At 34.9% G+C, this 18,991-nt stretch overlaps 1 protein-coding gene across 1 annotated transcript in view; it reads left to right on the forward strand.

Annotated features, from left to right (window-relative positions):
• The window catches only part of LOC133326876 (uncharacterized), a 70,860-nt gene that overhangs the window by 24,611 nt on the left and 27,258 nt on the right, over positions 1-18,991 (forward strand). Inside the window, exons 2-5 of the mRNA XM_061535489.1 lie at positions 10,822-10,938; positions 11,230-11,687; positions 11,754-11,954; positions 12,003-12,292. Of these exons, the coding sequence (XP_061391473.1) occupies positions 10,822-10,938; positions 11,230-11,687; positions 11,754-11,954; positions 12,003-12,292 (1,066 nt within the window). The remainder of the gene's footprint in view (positions 1-10,821; positions 10,939-11,229; positions 11,688-11,753; positions 11,955-12,002; positions 12,293-18,991) is intronic.

Raw genomic sequence — 18,991 nt, forward strand, 5'->3', positions numbered from 1 at the left:
TTAGTTATTTTATTCTCTACACGGAAATTTAAATACCAAAAAAATATTCTGCTCACAGCGTAATTGCCACTACATGACGTTTTCCATATATTTTTTTATTGTTGACTTAGTCAGAAAAAAGAGCGTGACAACGACTAATAACCACTAAAAATTACATTATAATTCACACATTTTTCGTTTGTTTATTTCACTGCGTTTTATTTTCTTACAATTTAAACATGGCAAAGATCACCCCGAAAAAAACAAAATCATCCAACAAAAAAATTCATGAAATGAATGTCTCAATATGTAACATTTTTCGACATTGCAAATGCACACCCAACCAAACAAAAATAACATTCAAAAAAACATAGGGGAGAGGGGGTGTTCTCCCCACCATACAAAAAAGCATGTCAAAAGACATAGTATATCCTTTACAACTACACATGCATTACGAATGAAAAGAATTCTCATGCGAGTCGCATGTTAAACAACATAGCGCTGTTGATGATGACGGCGGCCAGACAGGGTGTGTGTGTGTCGAGCGAGCCCATACTCACGCAATCGCTGAGGGGGGCCAATGTGATGGTGGGTAGATTTAAATTTCACTTGCCATTCTTTGTCGTTTTTTTGTTCTTGTTTTATACACAAAAACCTACTCCATTTCAGGACACATTCGTAATGCTTAGCCAAGAGTTTAACCATCATGCCGAATTGAAATGATTATAGCCGTCGACAAAGTTTCTCGACGCACTGCAACATTGTCGTAAACTGATGACTGGCAATGAAATTAAATTTTCATGTCATGTTGTCGTAAATCGAATTTTAAAACGCCAGCAAGGGCGTGGGTTTCCCGAAAAAAATGTGAAAGTAGGAGGAAAGATTTAAAAAAATACATTTTTTTCAAAATAAGGCATACCGATAAAGACGTGGATACCACCAATGCGTGTTTTTTTTTAAGAATATTTTTGAGGGATACCAACAAGGCGTGGATTTTTAAAAGAATATTTTTTAGAGATACCAACAAGGCGTGGATTTTTAAAAGAATATTTTTTAGAGATACCACCAAGGCGTGGATTTTTAAAAGAATATTTTTTAGAGATACCACCAAGGCGTGGATTTTTAAAAGAATATTTTTTAGAGATACAACCAAGGCGTGGATTTTTTAAAAGAATTTTTTTTAGAAATCTAAACAAGGCGTGGATTTTTTAAAAGAATATTTTTTAGAAATCTAAACAAGGCGTGGATTTTTTAAAAGAATATTTTTTAGAAATCTAAACAAGGCGTGGATTTTTAAAAGAATATTTTTTAGAAATCTAAACAAGGCGTGGATTTTTTAAAAGAATATTTTTTAGAAATCTAAACAAGGCGTGGATTTTTTAAAAGAATATTTTTTAGAAATCTAAGCAAGGCGTGGATTTTTTAAAAGAAAATTTGTTATTTGTTTAGATTTTTTAAAAGAAAATATTTTTTGAGGGATCCCATTAAGGCGTGAATTTTTAAAAGAATATTTTTTGAGGGATACCACCAAGGCGTGGATTTTTAAAAGAATATTTTTGAGGGCTGCCAACAAGGCGTGGATTTTTTTAAAGAATATTTTTTCAAGCTGCCAACAAGGCGTGGATTTTTTTAAAGAATATTTTTTCAAGCTGCCAACAAGGCGTGGATTTTTTTAAAGAATATTTTTTAGAAATCTAACCAAGGCGTGGATTTTTTAAAAGAAAATTTGTTAGAAATCTAAACAAGGCGTGGATTTTTTAAAAGAAAATATGTTTTGAGGGATCCCATTAAGGCGTGAATTTTTAAAAGAATATTTTTTAGAGATACCACCAAGGCGTGGATTTTTAAAAGAATATTTTTTAGAGATCCCAAGAAGGCGTGGATTTTTAAAAGAATATTTTTTGAGGGCTGCCACAAAGCGTGGATTTTTAAAAGAATATTTTTTAGAGATACCAACAAGGCGTGGATTTTTAAAAGAATATTTTTTAGAGATACCACCAAGGCGTGGAATTTTTAAGGAATATTTTTTAGATATACCACCAAGGCGTTGATTTTTTAAGGGGACCCCCCCCCCCCATTCTCGGGGTCAAAATTTTTGTTGATATAATTCGAATCTACACTGATTAAAGAATGTCTCTACAAAATTTCAAGTGAAAATCTCAAGAACTCTTGAAGATATAGCCGATTTATTGTGTCAGCATCAAGTGACGACTGAAGGGCTTCTCAAACTTTAAACGCGTTTTTCTCTAAACATTTTTTTTGCGAATGGCGGGCACGATAACTCAAAAACTAATAACCCAATCGGTTCCAAATTTTGCAACGTTTCTCTGGGAGTGTATAGCTCTCGTATGAACTAGGATAAAGCTAATCGGTGAAGATCTTCCTTATTTTTTAACTTTGTTTTTGGTAAAAAATAGGTGATTTTTCAAAAATATTTTTTCAAAGGTCCACCATTTTGTTAATTTTACAGCGAAGTCAATAATTAGTTCATACGAGAGCCAGACATGTAATATTTTTTCTAACACCGTTGGAATTTTCGGATTACGATGTTCCAGTGAGGAGTTATCATGCCCGCCATCAAAAATAAGGACTTTTCTTTAATTACAAAAAACAACAACAAAACAATAACAACATTTTTTTGTAAATTATTTTTCTTCTCTTTTAAATCTTCAATTATATATGTGCAAAGTTACAAACCTTAACAAGCATCGGTATTGATTTACCAGCCCATTGAAAATCTTGAAAAATTAAAATCGAGAATTTGGGGGGTTCCCTTAAGGAATATTTTTTAGAGATACCACCAAGGCGTGGATTTTTAAAAGAATATTTTTTAGATATACCACCAAGGCGTGGATTTTTTAAGGAATATTTTTTAGAGATACCACCAAGGCGTGGATTTTTAAAAGAATATTTTTTAGATATACCACCAAGGCGTGGATTTTTAAAAAAATATTTTTTAGAGATACCACCAAGGCGTGGATTTTTAAAAAAATATTTTTTAGATCATCCTACTAATGCTTCGATTTTTTATACCACCTGCTAAACACTTGTAAATACATTTTATACAGAAAGGATATAATTAAGGAAGAAGAAAGAAGGTTTAACATAAAACCCCTTAACAATTTCATTATAATTGTTTCACCTCACATTTCACTTACACACATGCAAAATTCAAGTGTTTATATTCTACAAATTCCTTCAAGATCAATACTCACACACACACGCACTAAACCCCCTACCATGACGTGAGGGAGGCAAAAGGGTATTGAGAGAATAAAATCCAATCTTGAACATTTGTTACATATCCACACTTATAAACACATATACACATGTAAGTCGTCTATATTATCACACATACTGTCACACATAAATCTTCTTAACATGTTGTACATGTGTGTATGTGTCTGCATATCCTTGTATTTGTCAATTTTATAATGTAAATACGCATATACGGGTGTTACTGATTATATGTGGGTTTGGGGACTGGAGTGTGGGGTGTGATGGTCGACAGGCGGCCAACTGGTTGATTCTATTGCTGATATCCAACAATGTCCTTCAAATATTCTTCCCACACCCCAAGTCCCTGCTGAAACCCCATCCTCGCCTTCTATTACATGTCTGCGCCTGCATTTACCAAAGAATTGCCACAAAAGCAACTGTTGTAAATTGTTTACATGCTTTGGATTCGAATGGGGTTTCGGTTGGGTTTTGGTTCCGACGTTCATGAGGTCCTATCGCTGCTTTTTTCTCGTTTCATAGCATATCGTTGTGACATTTCATGTGATTTAATATTACGAAATGTTGAAAATGCTATTGTATCCGCAATATGAATGTAAGTGTGTGCATTCGTGTGTGTGTGTGTGAGTATACAAATATATCCTGCAAGTCATTATACAAGTAAATTGTATTTTATGAGCTATGGTCACGGCAATAGTTGGGGGTATGTATATGTGGGCTCTGGTGTCTTTGTATTGGTACACGCTTTCATTTGTAGAGATGTTGATTATTGTATGGCTTGACAATGCATTTTGCCATTTATAAGTATTACACCGTAACATGGCGAAATACTAACGATAATGTATGGAATTGTAAATAACATCGAAACACACGGCATTTACATGCAAAACCAAATCCGATATGGGGTTACATTAATGGAGGCATTAGGGGCCAACGCGAATGAATGTAGAATGCATTTGACTTTGCCAAAGGTAAATAGATATCAACTGGTTGGGAGGATGGTGGTAGAATATCAGGAGAAAATAAAGATATTTAAAAGAAAAGTAGATTTTCTAAAAGAAAAATATATTCACGCCTTGATGGGATCCCTCAAAAAATATTCTTTTGAAAAATCCACGCCTTGATGGTATCCCTCAAACAATCTTCTTTTGAAAAATCCACGCCTTGATGGTATCCCTCAAACAATCTTCTTTTGAAAAATCCACGCCTTGATGGTATCCCTCAAACAATCTTCTTTTGAAAAATCCACGCCTTGATGGTATCCCTCAAACAATCTTCTTTTGAAAAATCCACGCCTTGATGGTATCCCTCAAACAATCTTCTTTTAAAAATCCACGCCTTGGTGGGATGTCTAAAAAATATTCTTTTAAAAATCCACGCCTTGGTGGGATGTCTAAAAAATATTCTTTTAAAAATCCACGCAAATATTCTTTTAAAAATCCACGCCAAAAAATATTTGGTGGGATGTCTTCAAAAAAATATTCTTTTAAAAATCCACGCCTTGGTGGGATGTCTAAAAAATATTCTTTTAAAAATCCACGCCTTGGTGGGATGTCTAAAAAATATTCTTTTAAAAATCCACGCCTTGGTGGGATGTCTAAAAAATATTCTTTTAAAAATTCACGCCTTGGTGGTATCTCAAAAAAATATTCTTTTAAAAATCCACACCCTGGTGGGATGTCTAAAAAATATTAAAGCTCTTAAAAGCTCTGATTTGTATATAATATATTTTTGAGTACATTTTTGCTCATCACACTCCCTGCCTTAGCCAACCCTCCGCCTGGCCTACTGGAACTATTTACAATGCATTTAACATGTGTTCTGTATGTGACACTTAAGTTGTTTATTTCCCGTTGGTAGCAGGACATTTTACTTGACATTTTCGTTTTTCTTATTCCGTATAAGTTTTGTTGTTGTTCTTGTGGCTTCCGGATGCAATGCAATGGACTGTTGGTCGTGTCGGTGATGGTGGTGGTGGGGGCGATGCTACTGCTGTTGCTACCAGTAGATCATATCAAGAAGAAAATGAAATGTTTCGTGTCAGTTTGTTAAATAAACAGAAAATGGAAAATGCAAATGAAAGTGCCAGTCGTTCGGCCAGTCAGCATGCTATGTGACAGAGATGACTAAGAAGAGAGACTGTGAAAGTGGAGGGGGAGGGTATAATATATACTGAATAAATTTTAAGACTAGGATAATCTTTAAAAAATATATATCGTAACACTTTTGTTAGTAGTGCTTAAAATATATATAAATAAACAAAAACAAATATCTACACAGATACCAGTATCACTATGTATATGTGTGTGTATGTGACTATGTGTGTTTGTGTTAATGTATGTATTTTTGCCAAATAAGTAGGAATTTGTGTGAAAATGTTAATTTTTATTTATGTGAAAGTGTCTAGTGTTTTTAGTTGTCATCTAATTGGTTGTTGTTGTTGTAGAGTTGTTTTGTTATTATTCGGAAAATTGCTCTTGTTGAGGTCATTTTCATTTTGTGTGGATTTTCAATTTCAATCTGACAATCTGTGTTCCTAATTTAATCTGACACAATTTACAATTCACAATTAGCAATCTTAAATCACCAAAAACCACATTACACGACTCTCTGTGTGTTTGTGTATGTTTGTGTGTGAGTGCGGTTTGAGTTTGAATTTAATCTCGTAAATGGTTGTGCGGGTGTTTGTGTGCTTTGGATTTTCATAGCAAAATCAGCTTACTTAGTAATTGTATAGAACTTTTGTTTGTAGTTCAGGTTTCATTTAATCGAAATTTTAGTTACAAAACCCAATGAAATTCAAACGCAAATTAATTCAAGAAAGGAAGAAAAGCAGGGGAGGTTTCCACAGAAATAAGATACACTATTGATGAATAAGGACATGTATTCAGATTTTTTTCTATTTGAAATATATTTATTTTCGAGAAACGCCAAGCAAGAAGTTTTTAAAATATTAAATACAAAAATGGATTTACAAAAACAATTAAAGGTCCCAAAAAGGCGTGGATTTTTAAAAGAATATTTTTTCAGGGATACCACAAAGGCGTGGATTTTTAAAATAATATTTTTTCAGGGATGCCAACAAGGCGTGGATTTTTAAAAGAATATTTTTTGAGGGATACCAACAAGGCGTGGATTTTTAAAAGAATATTTTTTCAGGGATACCAACAAGGCGTGGATTTTTAAAAGAATATTTTTTGACATCCCAACAAGGCGTGGATTTTTAAAAGAATATTTTTTGATGGATACCACAAAGGCGTGGATTTTTAAAAGAATATTTTTTCAGGGATACCAACAAAGCGTGGATTTTTAAAAGAATATATTTTGATGGATACCACAAAGGCGTGGATTTTTAAAAGAATATTTTTTCAGGGATACCAACAAGGCGTGGATTTTTAAAAGAATATTTTTTCAGGGATACCAACAAGGCGTGGATTTTTAAAAGAATATTTTTTCAGGGATACCAACAAGGCGTGGATTTTTAAAATAATATTTTTTCAGGGATGCCAACAAGGCGTGGATTTTTAAAAGAATATTTTTTCAGGGATACCAACAAGGCGTGGATTTTTAAAAGAATATTTTTTCAGGGATACCAACAAGGCGTGGATTTTTAAAATAATATTTTTTCAGGGATACCAACAAGGCGTGGATTTTTAAACAAATATTTTTTCAGGGATACCAACAAGGCGTGGATTTTTAAAAGAATATTTTTTCAGGGATACCAACAAGGCGTGGATTTTTAAAAGAATATTTTTAGACATCCCAACAAGGCGTGGATTTTTAAAAGAATATTTTTTCAGGGATACCAACAAGGCGTGGATTTTTAAAAGAATATATTTTGATGGATACCACAAAGGCGTGGATTTTTAAAAGAATATTTTTTCAGGGATACCAACAAGGCGTGGATTTTTAAAAGAATATTTTTTCAGGGATACCAACAAGGCGTGGATTTTTAAAAGAATATTTTTTCAGGGATACCAACAAGGCGTGGATTTTTAAAAGAATATTTTTTCAGGGATACCAACAAGGCGTGGATTTTTAAAAGAATATTTTTTGATGGATACCACAAAGGCGTGGATTTTTAAAAGAATATTTTTTGATGGATACCACAAAGGCGTGGATTTTTAAAAGAATATTTTTTGATGGATACCACAAAGGCGTGGATTTTTAAAAGAATATTTTTTGACATCCCAACAAGGCGTGGATTTTTAAAAGAATATTTTTTGACATCCCAACAAGGCTTGGATTTTTAAAAGAATATATTTTGATAGATACCACAAAGGCGTGGAGTTTTAAAAGAATATTTTTAGACATCCCAACAAGGCGTGGATTTTTAAAAGAATATTTTTTGAGGGATACCAACAAGGCGTGGATTTTTAAAAGAATATTTTTTGAGGGATACCAACAAGGCGTGGATTTTTAAAAGAATATTTTTTGAGGGACACCAACAAGGCGTGGATTTTTAAAAGAATATTTTTGAGGGACACCAACAAGGCGTGGATTTTTAAAAGAATATTTTTGAGGGATACCAACAAGGCGTGGATTTTTAAAAGAATATTTTTTGAGGGATACCAACAAGGCGTGGATTTTTAAAAGAATATTTTTTGAGGGATACCAACAAGGCGTGGATTTTTAAAAGAATATTTTTTGAGGGATACCAACAAGGCGTGGATTTTTAAAAGAATATTTTTTGAGGGATACCAACAAGGCGTGGATTTTTAAAAGAATATTTTTTAATGGATACCACAAAGGCGTGGATTTCAAAAAGAATATTTTTTGAGGGATACCAACAAGGCTTGGATTTTTAAAAGAATATTTTTTGAGGGATACCAACAAGGCGTGGATTTTTAAAAGAATATTTTTTGAGGGATACCAACAAGGCGTGGATTTTTAAAAGAATATTTTTTGAGGGATACCAACAAGGCGTGGATTTTTAAAAGAATATGTTTTGAGGGATACCAACAAGGCGTGCATTTTTAAAAGAATATTTTTAGACATCCCAACAAGGCGTGGATTTTTAAAAGAATATTTTTAGACATCCCAACAAGGCGTGGATTTTTAAAAGAATATTTTTAGACATCCCAACAAGGCGTGGATTTTTAAAAGAATATTTTTAGACATCCCAACAAGGCGTGGATTTTTAAAAGAATATTTTTAGACATCCCAACAAGGCGTGGATTTTTAAAAGAATATTTTTAGACATCCCAACAAGGCGTGGATTTTTAAAAGAATATTTTTAGACATCCCAACAAGGCGTGGATTTTTAAAAGAATATTTTTAGACATCCCAACAAGGCGTGGATTTTTAAAAGAATATTTTTAGACATCCCAACAAGGCGTGGATTTTTAAAAGAATATTTTTAGACATCCCAACAAGGCGTGAATTTCTAAAAGAATATTTTTAGACATCCCAACAAGGCGTGAATTTCTAAAAGAATATTTTTAGACATCCCAACAAGGCGTAAATTTTTAAAAGATGGATACCACAAAGGCGTGAATTTTTAAAAGAATATTTTTTGATGGATACCAACAAGGCGTGAATTTCTAAAAGAATATTTTTAGACATCCCAACAAGGCGTAAATTTTTAAAAGATGGATACCACAAAGGCGTGAATTTTTAAAAGAATATTTTTTGATGGATACCAACAAGGCGTGGATTTTTAAAAGTATATTTTTTGATGGATACCACAAAGGTTAATGTATTATTTAATTTATTTTTTTTATTTAATTTTCAAATAATGCCTCAACCCCTTTTCTGGCACTCCATTAACATTTATTTAAATGTAGGTATTTCCTTTTCACTTCGAATCATTTTTCCCCTGAATGGAAAAACAAACAAGCAAACGAACATTTAAATAATAACGTTACGTTCCGTAATACGTTACGTGCTATGTGTTTAAATTAAATCAAACAAATTAATTTTTCTTTTGAAGCATCTTAAAATGCTCCACAAACCCAGTGTCATGGATGCTGCAGGGCGGATGTGTGTCACTACCGTTTCTGGCTGTACACTCAGATGCAGGAAACAGAAGTGTGACGAGGCACAGCAACAACATCAGCAGTAGTCCGACAACCATTCAACCAACCAACCAGCCAGCCAGCGAACAATACGACATCAGTCGGAGACAGGAGTTTTACATCATTAATCTCGCACACACACACACACACCCACCCGCACCGAGAGAAAGATAGTGATGTTGTCTTCCTTCATTGTTGGACAACTGGTATTGTCATTTATCACAGTCTTTATGTCTGTTCTGTCGTCCTTATGATGCTGCTGCTGTACATCCCCGAGAAACTTTGCCTGAAGTGAAACTAAATTTGCAATACCAGCAATGCTACCACCTCCGGCACCTGGTCTCTGCAAACATCGCCCTCTTTCCTTCTTCCAATGAAGTATTCCGAACATTTCTTTATTTGGTCTTTGACTGTCAAAGATTACAACTGGACATGTGTTACAGATTTCATTTGTTTGGAGACAAGTTGTAGCTCACCTTTGTCGCTACATCTGTTCGGATCGGTTCGGTTCAGTTATGGGTGGGCGCTGAACGATGAGGGAGGATATACCAATAGATAAATGAGACACAAAAAGCGAATCGGAATACTAAATATGGATAAATTTCATTGTAAATGGACACCTGTCAAAAAACCCACAGACACACTCACACGGCCACGTGTAGGTGAATGTGTGTGTGGTAGTATAACCATTTGACATGTAGGTTAAATGAATCGTGATGGATTTAATTGTTAATGTATATAGACATGGGAAAAATGTGGTAATTTATAGGACAAATTACATTAAAGTAGAAATTGTGAACAAACAAATGAAGAACATAATAAAACAAATTATTTTCTTAAAAAAAAAACAATTTAAATAAATGCACGCTATAGTAAAATTAATTTCTTCTAAAAATTGATCCCAGAGGGTCTTCGGAAAAAAACTTTTAAAAATTGACAATTGAGGGACGTTAAAAAAATATTATTCAAAAATGCGCCGGAAGGATTTTTTTAAAAAATCGTTTGATATTCTTTTAAAAATCCACGCCTTGTTGGTATCCCTCAAAAAATATTCTTTTAAAAATCCACGCCTTGTTGGTATCCCTCAAAAAATATTCTTTTAAAAATCCACGCCTTGTTGGTATCCCTCAAAAAATATTCTTTTAAAAATCCACGCCTTGTTGGTATCCCTCAAAAAATATTCTTTTAAAAATCCACGCCTTGTTGGTATCCCTCAAAAAATATTCTTTTAAAAATCCACGCCTTGTTGGTATCCCTCAAAAAATATTCTTTTAAAAATCCACGCCTTGTTGGTATCCCTTAAAAAATATTCTCTGAAAATCTTCGGTTTAATGGGACCTTTAAAAAATCCTTGTTTTTATATCCTTTAGTTTTTCTTTTTTTATAACTCCGTTTTTGTTTTTTCCCCTCTAAATACTCCCCTTTGAATTTTGCTGCTCTACTAGCTCTCCCATTACTACTTTGTGGCAATCAATTTTTATTTCCTTGTTTTTTTCCGTTGCTTTTTTCGGAACTGCTGTAGAACATTTTTGTTGATGTCGATTTCTTTCATGTGATTATTTTCATGTTGTTGTTGGTATCTTTCTAGGACACTGTGGCCACACGAGCCCCTGCGAACAATTGTGCTATGAAATACATGATGGCATGTACGAATGTGATTGCATCGAAGGTTATGAACTCAATAAAAATGGTTATAGCTGTCAAGGTAGGTACTACAATAAAATACAAATACGAAGTTGTTTGTCGTCATGCTCTAAGGGGGCTGGGGAGGGGAGGACGTGTGTAGCACACACGCCATTATCCATATCCCTTAACTATCATTTGGATATAATTCAATTCCGCGCTGTGCCCCGCTCGCCAACCCCCTTTAGATGGCCTTTTGATATATCATTGATATGACTTACAATCACGAACTCATGTCGTGTGTTCTCTTTTTTACTCCTTTTTCTCTCTCTCTCTCCCTCGCTTTAATGGTCGTGATGGATTTTTATGACAGTGATAAATTCAACGAACAGCAGTGATGGCCACAGCAAATCTGACGAAGATGTGCTGTATCAAAAAGGAGCATCGTTTAGTGCCAAATTGGCCAATGACAATGCCGATGATAATCACATAGGCAACAGCCAATCTCCCGGAGGTGCTGGTGGTTCCTCCGGTGGTCTCTCCTCATCCTCATTTAATCGAGACTCCGATGAGGACATTATCGATGGTGATGATGAATCCTCCTATATCTCGGATGATTTGGGTCTAATGGCCCAGCGGGAGAAAATCAATTCCAATGATTATTACATATCAAATGAGGGTGGTGAGCTGGATAGTGGTGGCCTGGATCGTGATCTAAGCGAGGATGATTACGACGATGAGCCTTATGAACATCAGAGGGCGGCGATCACAACAGCAAAGCCAATTGCCATGATGCTACATCATAATCACAAAGCGATTAATAAAAATCAAGCCAGATCCTCATTACCACCCAGTACAACAACGACGACGACAAAGTCAACAACAACAACCAGCACATCCACGACAACAACAACAACGGAGGCAACGTTGCCAAATGAAAATCTAGATGAGCTGGATGATTATTATGCGAAGCAGGATATGTCCATTTATGATGATGTTAATAATAATCAATTGAATTTAAGGCCAATCAGTCATTTAACATATCAGCAGTATCAACAGCTTCAGCCACAACAACAACAGCAGCAACAACAGCAGCAACAACAACAACATCATCAACAGCCACAACAACAAAAACGACAATTGCAGCAACAGCAGCAGCACCATCAAATGGAAGCACAAGTAAACAACAACAACAATCACCAACAGTTGCAGCAACAGCAGAAGCACCAACAACAACAAGCCCAGTATCACAATACCTATAGTAGTTATAACAATAATAATAACAATAACAACAACAATTTATTGAAAACTGCCACAGCGGCACAAACAGCATCTACGAATTATGCAACTGCCACAAGTGGCACAAACAAACAGCAGCAACAACAACAACTATCAACAAACATATCATTAAATCTAAGTTCAGCTGAAACAAGCGAGTAAGTAGAACAAGAAATAAAAATTAGAATAAGAAGATTAAAGTAAATGAAACAAAACAAATCATGAAGGTAAAAAAGAAATTTATTGGGCCGGTAATTTCGACTATTGTATTTTCTACACACTACAATAAATAAACTTCGAATTGTCGCAAGAGACATTTGGGAATGAAAGGTTTTTTGTAAAGAAGCAATAAAACACTTCTGGGGAGAATATCCCAACAAAACCAGTAAGGAAAGTAATAAAGTCGGACTGGGCCGACTATATGATACCCTTCACCACTATGGGTATATTCAACAGATGAATGCTAACAGACGTCGAATTCTGCAACCTATACTAAATTTTTCATTTGTTCAGATATAGGGTTGCTTCTTACAATGGGAGAAAATTACCTAAATTTGTGTCAATTTTGTGTAAAATCGGACGAAAATATATATGTAGAAGCTATATCAAAATCTGAACCGATTTTAATGAGAATGACAGAGGTTAACTTATATTAACTACAGTTTATTGTACAAAATTGTATGGCAATCGGACAAACTTTGGGCCTTTAGTGCACAATTTACATAAAATCGGAAAAAAAAATATATAGAAGCTATACATACATATGAACCGATTTCCAGGAAACTTTACACACATAACTCCAGACTCATTTCAGTACACTATGCAAAATTTTGTGCAAATCGAAATATGTATAGGGACTTTGGTACACCATTTACAATAAATCGGACGAAAATTTATATAGGAGCTATATGTAAATCCAAACCGATTTTCACGAAACTTAACGTGCAATATTCAAGACTTAATTAAGTACGCTATGCCAAATTTCGTACAAATCGAAAGATATCTAGGGACTTTGGGTCACCATTTACATTGAATCGGACGAATATATATATATGGGAGCTATATCTAAATCTGGACCGATATTCAGGAAACTCAACACACATCATTCTAGACCTAATTCAGTACGCTGTGCCAAATTTCGTGCAAATCGAAAGATATATAGGGACTTTGGTGCACCATTCACGTTAAATCGGACGAAAATATATATGGGAGCTATATCTAAATCTGTACCGATTTTCAGGAAACTTAAAACACATCATTCTCGACCTAATTCAGTACTATGTGCCAAATTTCGTGCAAATCGAAAGATATATAGAGACAATGGTGAACCATTTACATAAAAACGGACGAAACTATATATGGGAGCTATATCTAAATCTGTACCGATTTACACGAAACTTGGTAGATATCACTCTACTCTCAATTCAGTTCGTTATGCCAAATTTCTTGCAAATCGAAATATATATAGGGACTTTGGTGTACCATTTACCTTAAATCGGACGAAAATATATATGGGAGCTATATCTAAATCTGGACCGATTTTTACGAAATTTAACACACATCATTCTAGCAGGAAACTTAAAACACATCATTCTAGACCTAATTCAGTACTCTGTGCCAAATTTCGTGCAAATCGAAGGATATATAGGGACTTTGTTACACCATTTACATTAAATCGGACGAAACTATATATGGGAGCTATATCTAAATCTGAACCGATTTTTCCCAATTTCAATAGGGTTCGTCCTTGGGCCAAATAAGTGACCTGTGCCAAATTTCATCCAATTCGGATCATAAATGCGACCTGTACTTTGTTTACAATATAACATGGACAGACAGACGGACGGATGGACGAAAGGACGTACATGCATAAATCGACTCAGAAAGTGATTCTATGCATATTCTCAAAAGGAACCATGTGTCTATCTCGTTTCCTTTTGCATGTTACAAACATACCCTGTACCACAGTGTGGTGAAGGCTATAAAAACACAAGTCAGTATTTACCGGATTGACAGCCTTTTGTCCCCACATTTCTTCATAAATTTCGAATTAATTTTAGTAAAGACTTATTATATAGTTTCCTCTCATTCTTCTTATTCCAACGCGTCCGAATAGCAACAAAATGAGGTGCGTATAATTAGTTACACAACGTATACGTCACCTTAATCCTATAATGTAATATCGTAAATTTGAGACTTTAAATAAGATGGTTTAAACATTTTTCTAGATGACAAATATTTCATGAAAACGAATTCTCTGCAGATTCAAGATTTAGTAAAGCCATTTAAAAGTTTATATAATAAAATCAATTTAATTTTAAATACAATTTCTCAATATAATTTTCATTTTATTTTTGATGTCTACTACTCAAAAACATTTCTGTTGATATACAAAAGGAAAAAAACTACTTTTCCTCTAAAAAACAATTCTTTTCATAGTTCACTTAAATCTCACATTTTTTCTCTGTAAATATTACACACACACACACACACACACTTATGTAATCTTGTAACCTTTGAAAAAAAACTACATTTCATATATTCCTCTACTTTGACCTGAGATATCATCGCATTTAAGTGGAACTAACAAAGGTCAAAGTGCATTTAATATCATACTGAGCAAAAAGTACACACAGACAAAGACACATACACAGCTGCACATAACGTTTGTGCATGTATTGTCCTATAGTAAAAATGCCTTCATAAAACTTAATTTGTTTAAATGGTATTTTCAACAGCACTAGCAGCAGCATCAGATTTCATGTTGTTTCATTTGTTTTTCTTTGCTTCTTTTTTGTTTCTTCTGCTACTGTTTTTGGTTATTTTATCGAAAACGATGATGATGACGACGCAGAAGAAGAAGAACAACAACAAAATCTCATAATCCTCTTTCTTTTTGTTATCACAGTTCTTAGAATTTAATATTGTGTTTTGATTTGCTTTTATTTAATTTAGGTTTTGTTTTGTTGTTGTTATTATTGTGTGTTTTGAAAAGCAACCACAAGTATTCAATTAATTGTTTTACACAAAAACAAGGTAGAAATTATAAAAAAAAAAACAAATATTTACAAAAATAGGATATTGAACCCTTTGAACTTTGATGGTGTGCGAGTGAAATTCGAAATTTGTTTTTATTATACAAGTTGAAACAAATTTATAAAATGATTTCATTTTGCTGTTTCTTGATTTTCAAACTTGGGTCTTGGGCCAAACGAGCAAAAAATAAAAAAAGTTATACTCGCAAAATATCGTAAAATGTCCTTAGGCTTGAGAGGCTTTCGAACCTTCTTTGGAAGCAAAGTACCTCTGTACAGTCCTTGACCAGAGCATCCTTTGCAGGATCTGTCCTCTGCTCACTGAGTTCATTTTCCTATGGTAAATATTCAACCTTACTTCGCTGTCGCCTACATGAGAACTAAAACTGCCATCCTTTGCAGGATCAGTCCTCTGCTTACTGAGTCCATTTTCCTATGGTAAATATTCAACCTCACTTCGCTGTCGGCTACATAAGAACTAAAACTGCCATTTTTCCTATATGAAAATGTCACCTCATGAAGAATCCTGGTTTATAGTTTTCCTACTGGAAAATGTTCTCTTGATTGAAATGAGAAGGAATATTTTCCTAATAATAATAATAATTCTCTCAAAAGTTAATCGGGACAAAAAATATGCCTACAGAAAAATGTCTCCTCCTCAGCGAACTAAAGTTAGAATTTTTCCATAGAAATAAGTTTAATACCCTCAGCCTTAAGGGTTATGAGGGTATATACTCTTTGATAAGGCAAAATGTGCCTCATCGAAATATTAGAACCTATGTTTCTTTAGACCAACTCCTTTTCACACAATTTGGAGCCAGTTTACAAATGTCGGTCTGTTTGTTTGTCTGTCTACCTGGTTTGCGGGTGCGAATGATAACTCTGGAAGGGTCATGGATTAAGTTCGAAGATGGGGAATATGAGGGTATATACTCTTTGATAAGACAAAATGTGCCTCATCGAAATATTAGAACCTGTGTTTCTGTAGACCAACTCCTTTTCACACAATTTAAAGCCAGTTTATAAATGTCGGTCGGTCCGTCCGTCGGTTTTTGTGTCTGTCTGCCTGGTTTGCTGGTGCGAACGATAACTCTGGAAGGGTGTAACCGGTTTCATCAAATTTTGTACATCGTAATAAATTCTCCCAAACATAGATTAAGATCGAAGATGTGGAATATCGCACAACTCCTTCTGGTACCTCCCCCATAAAATAATCAAACTTTTGCTGAAATTTGAACCAACTTTTGCAAAACCTATTATCTTTACTAATGCTAGGTCAAGGCCGAAAATGGGACCCATTGATCCATTCCTTTCTGGTACCTCCCCCCACAAAGGATCAACATTTTCCATATTTAAAAATCCAATTTGACCCAAAATCTGCACATCGTCGTATTTTTATCAAATCTAGGTCAAATTCGAAGATATGGAAGATCGGCCCACTCCTTCTAATACCTCCCCACAAAATGGGTCAAAATAGGTCAAGTCCGAAAATGGGACACATTGATCCACTGCTTTCTGGTACCTCCCCCACAAAGGATCAACATTTTCCATATTTAAAAATCCAATTTGACCCAAACTCTGCACATCGTCGTATTTTTATCAAATCTAGGTCAAATTCGAAGATATGGAAGATCGGTCCACTCCTTCAAGTACCTCCCCCACAAAGGGTCAAAAAATGTATACTGACAATTTTCCGGCAGGGAAATGTCACCTGAGTGAGAATGGAGAATGGCAATTTTCCCGATGATCTGAGATTGGCATTCTTCCCCATAATAAAATGTCATTTCCTCTGTGAACAGATACTGACATATTTCCTGAGAAAAAAAATCTCCTCCTCATTGCTCTGAGGCTGATTATTTTCATATAGAAAAATCTGAACTTTGCTGTTGTGGCAGTTATTATTGCTGCATTCTTTCAGCCCAATCTGGCTTTGCTTCCAGTACCCAGATCAAAAAGAAGGCGGCCAATACAGTTTCAGTCCATAATAAAAACTTGGTTAAGTAAACCCAGTTACTTAATGACATGGGCAACAAAATAGTTGTAGCGTATCATTACCACATTCTACGCAGACTCCACCAATGATGACAAAATAACTTTAGATGGTCGCAGTATCTCTTCTGTTGCTATAGGTGGCGGATATCCTTCAAGTATTGTACTCATCCTTTATTCCTGAATTTTCTTCTCAACTGAAGCAGAATGAATACAATTCAACCCTGTTCTATAGGCTCATAGATCTGAAGGCTTTCCTTAGTATCATTGAATCTCTATTTATAGATCGTGAGCATAATTTTCGGCGTACACAGGCACAGGAAGACTCTATCTGGGTATCTCCACGACTTACACCAGATGACACCCTGGTGCAGTCTTCTGGGCTACACTTTGATAGAATTGAATATTTGTTCATTTATCAGATCCCCAACAAATTTGTCCCTGTTTCTGATTTCATTGCCGACAAACATATTTTTCAATTCTTTGCATTTTTAAATCAATTTTGGTCAATGTCAATGGGATAGACCCATAGCCCAGTCACCATAAGCGTAGAAGCAATAATTTTAATGCCGTCAGTTTGGAATGTCACGAAGGCGGAGATAAAATAGTTCCGAACATATTATATTATCACCTTTATTTCTGAATTCCTAGTAAGACCAGCGACCACACATATAGTTAACGATCCAACGTTTCAAACCTGGCTAGAGGTTAGGTCATTCAAGGTGCCTAACATCCTTGTCTGACTTTAGTATATGAACAGATTTTAGTATAGGATGCCCATTTTCCAGACATCGGTAACTATAAGTTTGGCTAGTGACAAATTTGGGAGTATTGCTCAGCAACTCTACTCTTGGATCCATTGCATTAACATTACTATCCATCAGGTCCTAGTTCTTTGGATGATTTACCAAGTGTTTTCATCCTCCAACATGAATTGTGGTGATTCCTCTTGGCCCTGCGACACAATACTCTTCTCTTCGGTCAATCGCTCTCGGGGTGCTCTATATATTGCCAGCTAACATATTTTGCACATATATTCAGTTCTGTTGCCTAGGTGCCGGTAAATGAGACCAAAATTCCATCGTTCCTTAATGTGTTCGCCGTTGACCACAATTTACTGGGATGCGCTTCATCCTCCGACGTAAATTGTGATAATTTTTCATGGGCCTGAAGAGATCCAAGATACGAGATCGTCTTCGGTTCTGTCTGTCGCCTCAGTGCCTTTAAGGGGACCCCCCCCCCATTCTCGGGGTCAAAATTTTTGTTGATATAATTCGAATCTACACTGATTAAAGAACGTCTCTACAAAATTTCAAGTGAAAATCTCAAGAACTGTTGAAGATATATCCGATTTAGTGTGTCAGCATCAAGTGACGGCTAAAGGGTTTCTCAAACTTTAAACGCGTTTTTCTCTAAACATTTTTTTGCGAATGGCGGGCACGATAACTCAAAAACTAATAATCCAATCGGTTCCAAATTTTGCATCGTTTCTCTGGGAGTGTATAGCTCTCGTATGAACTAGGATAAAGCCAATCGGTGAAGATCTTCCTTATTTTATAATTTGGTTTTTGGTCAAAAATCGGCGATTTTCCAAAAATATTTTTTCAAAGGTCCACCGTTTTGTTAATTTTAGAGCGAAGTCAATAATCCTAGTTCATACGAGAGCCAGACATGTACTCTTTCTAACACCGTTGGAATTTTCGGATTCCGATGTTCCAGTGAGGAGTTATCATGCCCGCCATCAAAAATAAGGACTTTTCTTTAATTACAAAAAACAACAACAAAACAATAACAAAAATTTTTTGTAAATTATTTTTCTTCTTTTTTAATCTT

Source organism: Musca vetustissima, unplaced genomic scaffold (assembly GCF_032173495.1).
Source record: "Musca vetustissima isolate MV318-11 ecotype Yass unplaced genomic scaffold, APGP_CSIRO_Mvet_v1 utg4512, whole genome shotgun sequence".
Lineage (NCBI taxonomy): Eukaryota > Metazoa > Arthropoda > Insecta > Diptera > Muscidae > Musca > Musca vetustissima.